Source organism: Salmo trutta, chromosome 20, assembly GCF_901001165.1.
Source record: "Salmo trutta chromosome 20, fSalTru1.1, whole genome shotgun sequence".
Taxonomy (NCBI): Eukaryota; Metazoa; Chordata; class Actinopteri; order Salmoniformes; family Salmonidae; genus Salmo; species Salmo trutta.
Window position 1 is genome coordinate 8,429,944 of NC_042976.1, and position 15,017 is coordinate 8,444,960.

The window sequence follows — 15,017 nt, forward strand, 5'->3', positions numbered from 1 at the left end:
GTCTCTCGATGTGCAAAACTGATAGAGACATACCCCAAGCGACTTACAGCTGTAATCGCAACAAAAGGTGGCGCTACAAAGTATTAACTTAAGGGGGCTGAATAATTTTGCACGCCCAATTTTTCAGTTTTTTATTTGTTAAAATAGTTTGAAATATCCAATAAATTTCGTTCCACTTCATGATTGTGTCCCACTTGTTGTTGATTCTTCACAAAAAATTACAGTTTTATATCTTTATGTTTGAAGCCTGAATTGTGGCAAAAGGTCGAAAAGTTCAAGGGGGCCGAATACTTTCGCAAGGCACTGTATAAGAGGTACTGTAAATGGATAGCACTTTTACCAAAAGGGACCACAAAGATCTTTGGATTGTAAAACATACTGTACTTAAAGGTTATGGTAGGTCAGAAACATGATGTGTCCAGAAATCGTTTGAATGTTTTGTCATTATAGATTAACAGCAAGTGTCTTAAAATTAAAGAGACGTTCAAGAGAAGACCATATAACAACTCACATACACTTTAATGTAAAAAACAAAATCTATTCAAGTGTATACAAAGTGGTTCATGTTGATGCCCTATTTTAATGTTGTATTTTTCAAATTAATCATATATTTCATTTCTTGCATATAAAAAAAAGCTTAGGGATGGGGCTGGAGAAATGTAACCACTCTCAAATTCATAGACAGAGCTATGGATGCAAGGACTAATCTTTAATGATAACAACATTAGTTTTTTACCATGTTTTGAGGCTGGGTTCTGATGGGGTACGACAGCTGAACTAAGCACATGAGGCACTCAGAAGTTATATTCTTCAAGACTCAACGGGTACGTATCATTCATTTATAAGTCCAAAACTGCAGATTGCAGATTGCTCCTTTAACTTCTGTCGTGAGAATTTCAGCCAACAAATATCATCTAATCTCTTGTGAACTAACAAAAGGCTATGATTTCCATTCGACTCCGAATGGAAATTAATTCCTTTATAAGTAGGTGGACAGCAGGATCCACTCCAATATCCAGTGATTTCTCTCTGGCCAATCGTGATTTGTGACACAATGGGCCAGCCAGTCATGTAGCACATTCTTTCTCCCCTTTTAACTGGAAAGGCGATGAGTCTTCCTCTGTTCAATTTCTGCATTTTCCCTATCATCCCTTATACATAGGCATTCTTATCAAAGTGCTGTGCTCTGGAGGAGCTGCTGTATTTGGGTGGAGGCCGCTGGCTCATGGGCTGTGCATTCCCTCTAGGGTGGGAAGAGACATGGGAGGTGGAGGCAGGTCCTCCGTAGGAATAGCCTGTGCGACTGGAGCTGTGAGAGAGAAATAGAGAGAGAGAAAGAGTGAAAGACAAAGAGAAAGCGACTTAGTGAAGTAAACTGATCATATAATTTACCAAATGTCAATTACATGTATGCACATCATCATTGAGGTAGGACTCACCTTCTAGTGGAACTATCTACTACGGAGAAGCAGAATATCCCCCCTCCCAGAACACACAGGATAGATCCTGCCCAACCAATGAACAAGGCAACTCCCAGTTCATACCTGGAAAACAGGAGACTAGTTAATGAACAGCAACATTACTTCATCCAGGATCATGTGAGTCACTCCAATGTATGTCTGGTCCTATACGTCAAATGGGTTACTCACTTCTGAGCAACAAACATGGGGTCAAAAAACTCAGATGTTATTCTGTGTGCGTACAGGGAGCATGCGGACAACGAGCAGAGACCTGCAGAGAGGAAAATAACGTTCAGTGCTGCATACTACGCCATTATTGTACATCAATGGCTGTGACATGACAAGTTACCGCTGAATATGAAATTGACCCCGGCGAAGCAAGCCATTCTGGCTTTGCTTTGGTCTGATCCCCCAATCTTGGTGCACTTCATCCCGACCAGGGCAAAGACAGCACCAAAGAAGCCCAGGCAGACAGCAGCGATCATCAGACCCCTGCAGGCCTGAATATAACCTGGAAGAAAGAGCACATACCACGTGAGATATATGGTACACGCCTTTAGGCAGGGCCGGCCCGCTCATTAGGCAGCTAGGCATCCGCCTATGGCGGCAGATTGATGAGGGCAGCATTTTCTGATCTAAACTGACCAAGACGCACCTGCAACAACATATTAAACCTCATAATTCTGCCCCAAACAATTACAATTTCTCTCTCAACCAGTGGCATATGAGCTTTTTAAGTGAGCTCTGATTCCGTCCTGTGATAAGCAGAGCCCTCCTTGTTGAAGGCAGGGATGCAAATATTTATCTTGTCCATTCCCAGCGCCCTCCAGGGTGCTGTTGAAGAGACGCATCGCTGCAGCGCTCCACCAACATTCCGTCCAAAAAATTATCTAACATAAATCATGTACTGTAGCAGATATAGCATATGGTAGAAAGAGTATATGGCCTTTTCTGTAGCCTACAGGCTGGAGATAAAATGTATGACAATGTAATGAGACAGAAACTTTTTACGTCATGCAGGTTTCTCCGATCAAATAGCCTGATCTAAATGGTGCCCAATCAAATAAAAAAATGTGCTCACATGTTAAAACAATCTAGAAGAAAAAGAAACTCACACCTATTAAGGCGAGGTGCTGGCTAGCGGAGTAGAAAACTTGAAAATAAGGGAGAGCCGCACACTCTAGGAGCACAGATGCAAAAATGTAATATCCAACGTTTCGACAGCCAGGCTGTCTTCATCAGGGTATCATCACAAACACTGCGTGATGACTCTTTTTATATAGTGTCAAAAGACACACAGGTGTCTGTAATCATGGCCAAGTGTGGCCTGATATCATTGGTTAATTTTCAAATATAGAAATGGCATACAAAGAACACCATAGAAAAAAAGAACATGTTAAAACAAACATATCCTAATAACAGGACAGGTCCAAGTAAAATTGACAATACGGAATGGACAATCAGGCTACAGTACTTCTGCATTTCCAACTGTGTAAACGCATTGCAAATGGGTTCAGGATAACTCCTCCTGATTCATTTGGGTAGCTGATATTCAGAGCTCCAATAGCACAGGAATTAGGACTAATAAAGCCAATGCAACAAACTGTTTTACAAACGAAGGCCTAACACATGGATGGGCATTTCTAAAATTCCATTGCGAGCCGACACGGTAGGCTACACCCCAGTAAGCATGGACCAACGCTGACGTCTTTTATGTGTTTTCTTTTGGTCCTGTCCAAACCGTCCACCTTTTTGTGCAGATGTCTATGTTTAGTTAAGATTTTGTCCAGTCTGGACCAGCCTTGATTTGGCCCAAATATACATGTCTATAAAATGTATTTTCAACTTTCATTTAGAACCCGAAAATGAACCTGATTTCAACGTCCGGAAAATGTGTACTTTCAAAGTCTGGAAAAATAAGTATTTTAGACATCATTTCAAAGTAATTTTGCTAACCGGAACATTCTAGTAAGGGCGGCAATTTTTGGTCTAGGGTGGCAGAATGGCAAGGACCGGAGCTTCTTGATTTTATGTAGACCTACATTGAGGGAAAAAAGTATTTGATCCCCTGCTGATTTTGTACATTTGCCCACTGACAAAGAAATGATCAGTCTATAATTTTAATGGTAGGTTAATTTGAACAGTGAGAGACAGAATAACAACAAAATAATCCAGAAAAAGGCATGTCAAAAATGTTATAAATTGATATGCATTTTAATAAGGGAAATAAGTATTTGACCCCCTCTCAATCAGAAAGATTTCTGGCTCCCAGGTGTCTTTTATACAGGTAACGAGCTGAGATTAGGAGCACACTCTTAAAGGGAGTGCTCCTATTCTCAGTTTGTTACCTGTATAAAATACATCTGTCCACAGAAGCAATCAATCAATCAGATTCCAAACTCTCCACCATGGCCAAGACCAAAGAGCTCTCCAAGGATGTCAGGGACAAGATTGTAGACCTACACAAGGCTGGAATGGGCTTCAAGACCATTGCCAAGCATCTTGGTGAGAAGGTGAAAACAGTTGGTGCGATTATTCGCAAATGGAAGAAACACAAAAGAAATATCCCTCGGCCTGGGGCTCCATGTAAGATCTCACCTTGTGGAGTTGCAATGATCATGAGAATGGTGAGGAATCAGCCCAGAACTACACGGGAGGATCTTGTCAATGATCTCAAGCCAGCTGGGACCATAGTCACCAAGAAAACAATTGGTAACACACTACGCCATGAAGGACTGAAATCCTGCAGCGCCCGCAAGGTCCCCCTGCTCAAGAAAGCACATATACATGCCCGTCTGAAGTTTGCCATTGAACATCTGAATGATTCAGAGGACAACTGGGTGAAAGTGTTGTGGTCAGATGAGACCAAAATGGAGCTCTTTGGCATCAACTCAACTCGCCGTGTTTGGAGGAGGAGGAATGCTGCCTATGACCCCAAGAACACCATCCCACCGTCAAACATGGAGGTGGAAACATTATGCTTTGGTGGTATTTTTCTGCTTAGGGGACAGGACAACTTCACCGCATCAAAGGGACGATGGACGGGGCCATGTAACGTCAAATCTTAGGTGAGAACCTCCTTCCCTCAGCCAGGGCATTGAAAATGGGTCGTGGATTGGTTTTCCAGCATGACAATGACCCAAAACACACGGCCAAGGCAACAAAGGAGTGGCTCAAGAAGAAGCACATTAAGGTCCTGGAGTGGCCTAGCTAGTCTCCAGACCTTAATCCCATAGAAAATCTGTGGAGGGAGCTGAAGGTTCGAGTTGCCAAACGTCAGCCTCGAAACCTTAATGACTTGGAGAAGATCTGCAAAGAGGAGTGGGACAAAATCCCTCCTGAGATGTGTGCAAACCTGGTGGCCAACTACAAGAAATGTCTGACATCTGTGATTGCCAACAAGGGTTTTGCCACCAAGTACTAAGTCAAGTTTTGCAGAGGGGTCAAACACTTATTTCCCTCATTAAAATGCAAATCAATTTATAACATTTTTGACATGCGTTTTTCTGGATTTTTTGTTGTTATTCTGTCTCTCACTGTTCAAATAAACCTACCATTAAAATTATAGACTGATCATTTTTTTGTCAGTGGGCAAACGTACAAAATCACAGGGGATCAAATACTTTTTTCCCTCACTGTATAGTCAGCAAAGTCTATGGTTCTAAGCATTCCCGATAGCTAAATGTCCCGCAGCCATTTCCCCCAATGCCCTCCACATCTCGTTCCACTCACACACCATACAGGATCACAAGACCTTAATTTGCTTGGCTAACTGTGCAAGCAACTAATTGGTTCAGTATGAGTAAACAATAATTTGTTGGCACAACCAGTAATCATTTCTAAGTGAAGAGATATGCTAAGGTCCTCACAGTCTTGGCATTGGAGCTGCCTTTGAGACGTGATTTACAGGCACATAATAGCTTGGTGGTTAACCCCAGAAACTAGCCAACCATGGAAAATCAGCCCCAAGCTCCCAGTAAATCAAATTTATAGCCTCCCATGATGTTAGGCTAAACATTGACATTTCTGAAGGTAGATGAGTTGTCCCTGGGAGAACACTTGCATTGTGACTTCCCCACAAATCTATTAGCACTGTCAAGCTCTGAGCACTTTATCTTTCCAAGTAACGAGAAATTGAAACTGTGGCACAGTTACAGTGAGGTGGCGGAGCCACTGACCCTCATCTGAGACCGACGATGAAACACTGCTAGTCTGCAGACTCTGCACTTTTATTAACGTCTATGAAATCTAATACAATCCATGTAACACGATTTTACAGCTAGTCCATGCCTACTGAATGCATTGAGATGTAATTGCTTGATCTAGTGGATGAAAAAGTATATATTTACACAGTGAGGGCTTTAGAATCACAATAATTTGCTGTTTGGTTTGGGCAAAACAGAAACGGGTTGGCTTAGAATGTTGACAGCGCGTAAGCTTTATTTAGTCTCCAATGTTTATTGAAAACATAGGTACATTTGCACAATGAGCATGTCACGCTGGTATCAATGATTCGGGAGACAGGGGTGCGTAATGAAAGTTCCTGAGGGATCTGTGACAGTACAGCCCCCCCACCGCAACGTGCTGCACTAGCAGTGCAACGACACCGGCCTCGAGGACGATCATAGGAACGCAGTGCGTGTCGATCAGGACCCGATGCAACTGCCGAAGTTGCGTTTGTCGTCGTACGGGCCAGTTGTCGCTGCCGAAGTTGTGGCGGTGTCGGACGGACCATTCCCGCTGTCTCCCTTAATGGTCCATTATTCTGTCACGCTGGTATCAATGATTCGGGAGACAGACGTGTCCCGGAGGGATCCGTGACAGTGCACTTGTTGTCTCTTAACCCTCCTCTTGTGTTCCGGTCGAATTGGACCAATTTAAGGTTTCTCTCTGAAAAATGTAGTTAATTTAATATGATTGTCATAAGGTTCCATGACTTTTGTACACGTGCGGTGTTCCCGGTCAAAAATGACCGGTCATTAGAAATGAATGGGTGAGACTACAATTAGTGTATCAAATTGAGTTCAGGCACATGCCCATTCATCAGATGTATACACTTCCTCTCCCAGACCCACACATACATGTGTGTTTGAGCACATACACTCACACCTCACTCCCCTTCTTGGCTTCCATGGAAACCCCGATGGGAATCTTTCACCCAAGGGAACCACACCTGTTGGCATTCTCACAAACAATCGCAACATTGTTTCAATAATATATAGAACTTTTTTCGCAGCTCTGGTATATAAAGCTTTTTTGAGGCCTTGCTCACAATTCATTCTGTGGCAGCACAATGACCAAACGATATACTGTATGTGAGGCTCTTGATCATATCTTTGATCATGACACTGGTGAGGAGGAGAAAGGCCAGGAAACTGACAGTGAAGATGCATTAGAGGAGGAAGTGTCAGAAGTTGAAGACAACACAGAATATGATCCAGACCAAGAGACAACCGATGTGGAACAATCCAGTGATGAGGAAGAGGGCCCTGCTGAGGTTGTTGTTACATTCCGGTCAAAGAATGGGAATTTGTCGTGGTCTTCATCCCCACCTGAGAGGAGAGGTCGGTTGTCGGCTGAAAATGTTATCAGGATGACCCCAGGGCAACGAGATACGCCATATCCCGGGTTGATGACATAACATCCTGCTTCGAACTGTTGCTGACAGTCAATCAAAACTATAGTGATAAACATGACCAACTTGGAGGGGAGATGCGCTTACAAAGACGACTGGAAGGAGGTAGCCCGGACAGACGTCCAAGCATACGTGGGTCTCTTGATTTTGGCTGGTGTGTACAGGTCCAGAAACGAATCTACCACCAGTTTATGGGATGCAGAGTCTGGTCGTGCCACTGTGTCACTCCAGACATTTCACGTGTTGTCATGGGGGATTTTCTTCAACAACCGTGATACAAAACCAGGCCGCTGTCAACAAGACAAGCTGGCAGCTATCAGAGAGGTTTGGGACAAGTGGGTGGAGCATTTGCCACTCATCTATAGCCCAAGTCCAGACATCACAGTGGATGAGCGTCTGGTCGTTTTTAGTGGACACTGCCCATTCTAACAGTACATGCCATGCAAACCATCTAAATATGGAATAAAGATATGGGAAGCATGTGATGCAAGGACACGTTATGCCTGGAACATTCAGGTTTACACCAGGAAACCTGCAGACGGTGTTCCCGAAGGGAACCAGGGGAAGCGGGTGGTCCTGGAAATGACTGCAGGTCTCCAGGGGAACAACATAACGTGACAGTTTCTTCACCTCATATGCTCTTGGTCAGGAGCTGCTCCAAAAAATGTTTATCATAGTGGGGACGGTCAGAAGGAACAAGCCTGAGTTGCCTCCTGCCTTACTCACTACCAAGGACAGGGATCGTTTTTCCTCTAAATTTGCCTTCACCGATAGACACACTCTTGTGTCCTACTGCCCAAAGAAAAAGAAGAATGTGCTCCTGATGACAACTCTACACAGGGATGCCGCTGTGAGTACCAGGGAGGACAAGAAGCCCAACGCTGTCCTGGATTACAACAGGAACAAAGGGGGAGTTGATAAGATATGTTACTTTTTATCTCATGTACTTTTGTTTTCTATTACCAGATTGTTTTATCTGCACTATAAAAATAAGACATGTTGTTGTTTGGTGAAATACTCATTGAATTTGTGAACAATATGGAGTCAGTTCTATTCATTTGAATATTTAAATATGTTTTAGATGTGTTAAATTAAAACAACTCGTTTATGCAATTTTTCACATTACTATGCAAGACGTGAAGTATCACTGGTACTCATTATTTTATTTACTGATTGTTGCACTTTTGCAGGTTACTGGCACATACTCTTGTAAGAGGATGATGGCACGTTGGCCCATGGTGGTGTTCTTCAACATCCTAGATGTGTCGGCCTACAACGCGTTTGTGGTGTGGATGGAGGTGAATCCAGGCTGGAAGCAGGGGAAATTCTTCAAGAGGAGACTATTCCTAGAAGAGTTGAAGAAAGCCATGATGGCACCCCTCATTCAAAGGCGCCAACACCTTCCTCTAACACCATTTTCTGCTGGATTGGTGAGAGCTATACAAGGGCAAGAAGCTAGATTTACGGCCGCCAGAGACAGAAGAGACAGAGGGAAGAGGTGAGATCTGTGTGCACCAAGAGATGTCAAAACGAGCATTATGTTCCATAAATGCAGTGCATATATTTGCAAGGCACATGCAGCAACCACCACGTATTGTACAACATGTGCATGAGAACACACAAAATGTAACCAGCATTGATTGACAGATTGTGAACATTTGAATGTTTTTGTTATTGTTAGTAATACTGTTATTGTTACTGTTGTTCTTTAATGTGTTCAGACATTAATTTTGTAATATGGTAAAGTTTTCATGTGTAGTCCTTTCTTTACTAATAAAATCATACAGGTCTGTTTTGACCGGGAACACAACAGATGTTATTTTGTGCCACTATTTAAACATTTGAAATAGTTTCAAAACGTATGTCCTTGTTAAACTTTGACACAAAGTAGTCTGTGCGAAATAGCACAATATGTTTCATCTGAGTATTTGTTATAGTCAAAATAATCCATACATTATGCTTTTTTTTACTCAAAAACAAGTTGTATGAGCTCAGGTCAATAAGGCCTACAGGCCATAAATAGCTAATAGAAGTTCAAAACTTGTAATGTTCACAATAACTTAAGTTGATAAAAAGATCTAACACAACATTAAGTGATAATATATGTATTATTATGGATATATAATCAGCTATAATGGGGCGGTCATTTTGGACCGGGAACACAGAATGAATTAACATGAAAGGAACACAACAGAAGGGTTAAATACATTGTTACAGTTGTTTGTTATCTACTTAGCGAATTCTAGCCATAATTGTATTGACTTGAAATCAGTCATAGCACCTCAAAACAAGACATTGTAACAAGAACAAGATAAAACTAGCTGAAACGAACCACTTACGATTCCTCAACATGGCAGTTTCTTGTCATTGTTGTTAGCTACAGTATCTGGCCATCCAGAAACCCAGCAACTCACAGACTTCTGCCCCATTGAAGCGTGCACATCTTTTTCCTGGCGTTCTCAGCTAATCAATCTATAAGGAGTTCTTACATTTGAAAAGCTGTATTGCAGGGGTAGGCAACCCTGTTCCTGGAGTGCCGCAGGTACTGCAGGATTCTGTTCCAACTAGGCAGCACACCTGACCAACTGAGCTAATTGATCAGGGATTGCCTAAATTCAACACCCCTGGTCTTCCAGGTTGGTTCAATCAAAAACATGAAGTGGCCCTCCAGAACCAGGGTTGCCCCTGCGGTTTTGTATTACAGTAGATCAGTAGGACAGTAGACCAGTAGACCAGTAGACCAGTATGCCAGTAGACCAATAGACCAGTAGACCAATAGGCCAGTAGGCCAGTAGGCCAGTAGTCCAGTAGTCCAGCAGGCCAGTAGACCAGTAGACCAGTAGGCCAGTAGACCAGTAAGCCAGTAGACCAATATACCAGTAGACCAATATTCCAGTAGACCAGTAGGCCAATAGACCAGTAGACCAATAGGACAGTAGACCAATAGACCAGTAGACCAGTAGGCAGTGGTGGAAAAAGTACCCAATTGTCATACTTGAGTAAAAGTAAAGATACCTTAATAGAAAATTACTCAAGTAAAAGGGAGTCACCCAGTAAAATAGTACTTGAGTAAAAGTCTAAAAGATTTGCTTTTAAATATACTTAATAAGTATCAAAAGTAAATGTATTTGCTAAAATGTACTTAAATACAAGTATAAATAAGTTCAAATTCCTTTCATTAAACAAAGCAGACCGTCACATTTTCTTTCTTTTTTAAAAATGTACAGATAGCCAGGGGCACACTCCAACTCTAAAACATGATTTACAAATGAAGCATTTGTGTTTAGTGAGTCTGCCAGATCAGGGTAGTAGGGATGACCAGGGATGTTCTCTTGATAAGTGTGTGAATTAGACAATTTTCCTGTCCAGCTTAGCATTAAAATGTAACGAGTACTTTAGGGTGTCATGGAAAATGTATTGGAGTAAAAAGTACATCATTTCCTTTCGGAATGTAGTGAAGTAAAAGTTGTCGAAAATATTAATAGTAAAGTACAGATAGCCCCAAAAACAACTTAAGTAATACTAAAGTATTTTTACTTAAGTACTTTACACCACTGCCAATAGACCAGTAGGCCAGTAGGACAGTGGACAAGTAGACCAGTAGGCCACTGTTGCTAAACAGCAACTATAACACACTTTCCCAATGACAAAAAAGTTACTTTGAGCAGACCGTCCAGTGCCAGCATGGAGGGAAAGTCCTTGCAGTTGGAGACTCCTGTTGAATCAGTGACACATGCCTTCCACAGGTTGGACCAGTAGGTAGCTGTGGTGATGACTGTGCCGTCCAGAGAGGACACCTTCCAGTAATCCGTGGGTATGGTGGAGGAGATCAGGACCCAGCCAGATGTGGTCAGAATAAACGCCAAAATCTCTGTCACCATGTCACTCATCGTGTACAGTACACCAGCGCTTACTACTGAAGTTGGTGAGAAATACAGAGGTCACAGAAAAGACGGTCCACTAGCCAATGAAGCTTGTTGAAGACAATCTCAGGCATGGGCTCTGGAGCAGTAACCCAGGTTAAATGGCCATGGTGGGATTGATGGTTAATATGTTCTGGAATGTTTCCTATTCATCAGGGAGGGGTTTAGCCCTCGTTGTCAATGACTGACCAATGGTGTCTAGCTTCCTCCACCCCCTCACTTCACACACATCACTCACTGTCATAGAGTTGATGGGAGTTAACTGTACAGAAAGGTCAAAGGTGGAGGATGCACTGTCATGACGTGTCAAAATGTGTCATGATGACTTCATATATGATGCCTCACATAACAAGAGGATAAATATACGTGATTCAGAAGATTTAGAACTTATAGGCCTATAACTTAGAGGACGTCGCACAACCAGCCTGTACATCTCAAAGGGGATCATCACATTTAGCATGGGGGACATGATACAGCCACTTTCGACTCTGTCGTAACAACCTGCTCATAGGGGAGTTATTAAGTATTAAATAACAAAAAAATGTGACCGAAGGTTAAAAGTAGAATAATACTGATCACTCATTAACCCGCACCATGGACTGATGCTTCAGAGAGAGAGAAAGAGACAAGAGAGAGAGCGGTAGAGCAACTCAATGACATGGTAGTTAAAAATGAAGTATCATCACATCTGATTTGACAAACAATGGGAAGGAACTAGTTAACAAAACAGGAAGGAACTAGTTAACAAAACAGGAAGGAACTAGTTAACATAACAGGAACATACTAGTTTACAAAACAGGAAGGAACAAGTTAACCTAACAGGAATGTACTAGTTAACAAAACAGGAAGGAACAAGTTAACCTAACAGGAATGTACTAGTTAACAAAACAGGAAGAAGCTAGTAACATAACAGGAATGAACTAGTTAACATAACAGGAAGGAATTATTTAACATAACCGGAAGGAACTAGTTAACATAACAGGAAGTAACTAGTTCACATAACAGGAAGGAACTAGTTACCAAAACAGGAAATAACTAGTTCACATAACAGAAAGGAACTAGTTAACAAAACAAGCAAACAAATGGCTATACATAGCCATAGATCCTATAGTACATTCATAGGGATACAGAAGGAATACTTTCTTCCTAACTATTTTTTACAGTTACGTTAGTGACCCATCTAGTGGTAAACTATTGTACATGTGCACAGTTTCAAACACCACCACATGAGGGAGTTTTGAGAGATCAACGTGCATTTGACATGCACAGAATGCAGCCCAAAAAAGGCAGTATTACAAAGTACATTTCTTAAGTCAACATGCCAAAGTAATGATCCAGAAACGTGGCATATGATGATTGCCTGTGTCACTGGGAATTTATCCTTTATAGCCTCTGTACTTTGGGACAACAGAGAAATATCATGGTGTCAATTCCCTTTTCAATGTCCTCAGAAGAGATTGAACACAGCTGAAAAATATATCTCAGCAATGTTATATCTACAATTACTAGTTCTTCTCAACCAAGCCTATAATGGCCACTGCATTTGGCAGAGCTATGTCTCAATTTTTACATGTTGTCCTGTACACTGGCAGGTGCCTCATACAGGAGCCACTGTGATTCAGTACGTGAACCGCCTGTTCTCTCAGTCTTTCCTGAGGATTACACATTGGCCACGGCAAAAAGTTGTGTCATCACCTGGAACACAAATACGTAAGAACATGAATTGTTCTTATAGATTATATTTCAAATTCCACAATGTGATCAAATCCACTAGTGGTAAACTATATTGAACAAATATTACAAAGTGTAACAACTGTCAAAATACCTTCTGTCAATGAAGAACAACATGCTTCGATTGACCTTCTGTCAACGAAGAACAACATGCTCCAAATGCAATGATCTGATACCCTCCAAAAAATTTTCCACAAGATAATGCATTTTTATCTGACAATTTGCATTCACAAAATCAGTGGCATTAAAACATACGTGTGAATAAAGGACATTTAAGAAAATATCTACAAATAGACAAGGACTATTGGATATACGAATGTTGCAGTTTTGTGTTACAAAATGTTGCTGTTTCATTTTAGTTTCTTCTTTTTGTAGAGCGCATCAGCTGTAGGCCCAGTTCATTAATAAATAAAATGCATATTATGCATGTATCATATGATTGTCAGTCAGTTCAATTTAATGTACTTAACAACCTTTGCACAGTATGATCATACTGATAAGACAGGAGCATGAAACACAGTAAAGAAAGAATACTAGGGAACCAGGATGTTTTTCATTTAGGGAACCAGGATGTTTTTCATTTAGGGAACCAGGATGTTTTTCATTCAGTGAACCAGGATGTTTTTCATTTAGTGAACTAGGATGTTTTTCATTTAGTCAACCTGCATAAAATAATTCCACAGGTCGGTCCCTTGTTGGTTGTCACTGTACATGATCTGTGTGATGTGGATGGAGGGACACTCCTCACCCTACCTTCCAGTTTGAAGATAGTGTGGTGTGGTCTGCAGTGCAGGGCTCCAATGGCGTTTCCAGCACAGTTATTCCACAGTCCCTGGAGGACCCATGTGGCCGTGATGACAGAGGAGGCTCTGCTGGTGGTCCTCCATTCGTTGGACAACGTGGCGCAGAAGGTGGCACCAAGTCCAACCAGGCCGCCCAGGAAAGCCAAGATCTGGATGCCTGACATTTTGGAAAAAGGTGAATTTAAAGTTTTTTTCAAAGTCTTTCAGCAGATTAAAAATGAGAAGAAATAAAATGCCCCAGGCGAGCAAATTACACAACGGACATGTGTTCAACAGAGATGATTTACACTGAGGACATCTAGTCTCGCACCATTTACTGAGCAGAGGGATGGACAGAGTGAAAGAGTAAATGAAGTCAACTGACAGTTAGTTATTCAGGCAGCATTTGAAAAGGTTTTCCTTTTTTGTATCTTTTGTGCTCTCCAGACTTGGTCTTTGAGTGAGGTCTAGTGTCATATTAACATTAAAGATATAAAGGACTAATCAGTAAGCCATAAGACAATCAGCAATGTGACAAAGTTCAGTTACTAGTTCAACTATTCCTGTTTACAGAATAGGCCAATTTACGATAAAAATAGCTTTTGTTTGACCTTAAAGAAACTTTGGATGGGCCATAAACTCAATATTATACAATGTACATGTGTGACACAAAGATCCCCCCAAAAAATGTGGTCTAGAACAGGAAACAGGAAGCTGTAGACACGTACCGCAGCAGTTTTCCCAAAAAGTAATCTCCCTTTTTGTGTATTGACATCTGAACTCGACCTTATCTCAATGTATTTGACCTTTAACCTATACTCATCTTACCTAGAGTGCTTCACCCCAATACTATTGAGTGCAGTGAGAATGTTTGCAGTGATACTTTATTTGACCCTGCTGGTCATCTGTGAACGTTTGAACATCTTGGCCATGTACTGTTATAATCTCCACTTGGCACAGCCAGAAGAGAACTGGCCACCCCTCAGAGCCTGGTTCCTCTCTAGGTTTCTTCCTAGGTTCCTGCCTTTCTAGGGAGTTTTTCCTAGCCACCGGTCTTCTAAAACTGCATTGCTTGCAGTTTGGGCTTTTAGGCTGGGCTTCTGTATAGCACTTTGTGACATCAGCTCATGTAAAAAGGGCTTTGTAAATAAATGTGATTGATTGATACTTTATTTGCCACTATGTGTACAGTATTGAGGCTACAACTAGCTAGGAGGGGAAGCTGGTTAGAGCGGGGGACAGGGTTAGGAGATCTGCTAATCCACCTGTTAATTGTTAAGTTCAAGCCTGTGGAAAATAAAGCTGTGTTCATACCTTAACACCTTGGCTTATTACACATTTTGTTATGTAGAAGCCTGAATTCAAAATTGATTAAATATGTTTTATCTACACACAATAACCTATAACGACAAAGTGAAAACATGTATTTAGACATTTTTGCAAATGCATTGAAAATGAAATACATTTATAACATTTACATAAGTAT

The 15,017-nt window shown here is 41.5% G+C and overlaps 1 protein-coding gene across 2 annotated transcripts; it reads right to left on the bottom strand.

Annotated features, from left to right (window-relative positions):
* Window positions 1-285: 285 nt before the first annotated feature.
* On the bottom strand, window positions 286-14,051 carry LOC115155508 (claudin-10-like). 2 transcript variants are annotated; one of them, XM_029702175.1, is made up of 5 exons: window positions 13,503-14,051; window positions 1,810-1,971; window positions 1,650-1,731; window positions 1,440-1,544; window positions 286-1,309 (listed from the first exon to the last, which is right to left on the bottom strand). In XM_029702175.1, the coding sequence occupies exons 1-5, from the start codon at window positions 13,714-13,716 to the stop codon at window positions 1,153-1,155; spliced, it is 720 nt and encodes a 239-aa protein (XP_029558035.1). In that variant the 5' UTR covers window positions 13,717-14,051; the 3' UTR covers window positions 286-1,152. The 2 variants fall into 2 exon arrangements, with proteins under 2 accessions (XP_029558035.1, XP_029558034.1); XM_029702174.1 differs by lacking the exon at window positions 13,503-14,051 and adding an exon at window positions 10,766-11,176.
* Between the last annotated feature and the right edge of the window lie 966 nt (window positions 14,052-15,017).

Excerpts from the sequence above, each read along its gene's own strand:
- LOC115155508 (XM_029702174.1), bottom strand. The coding sequence starts at position 10,985 with ATGAGTGACATGGTGACAGAGATTTTGGCGTTTATTCTGACCACATCT. Across the intron at positions 1,972-10,765 it reads CTCCATGCTGGCACTGGACG|GTTATATTCAGGCCTGCAGG; the intron begins GTCTGCTCAAAG and ends TCTTTCTTCCAG. Across the intron at positions 1,545-1,649 it reads CCCATGTTTGTTGCTCAGAA|GTATGAACTGGGAGTTGCCT; the intron begins GTGAGTAACCCA and ends CCTGTTTTCCAG.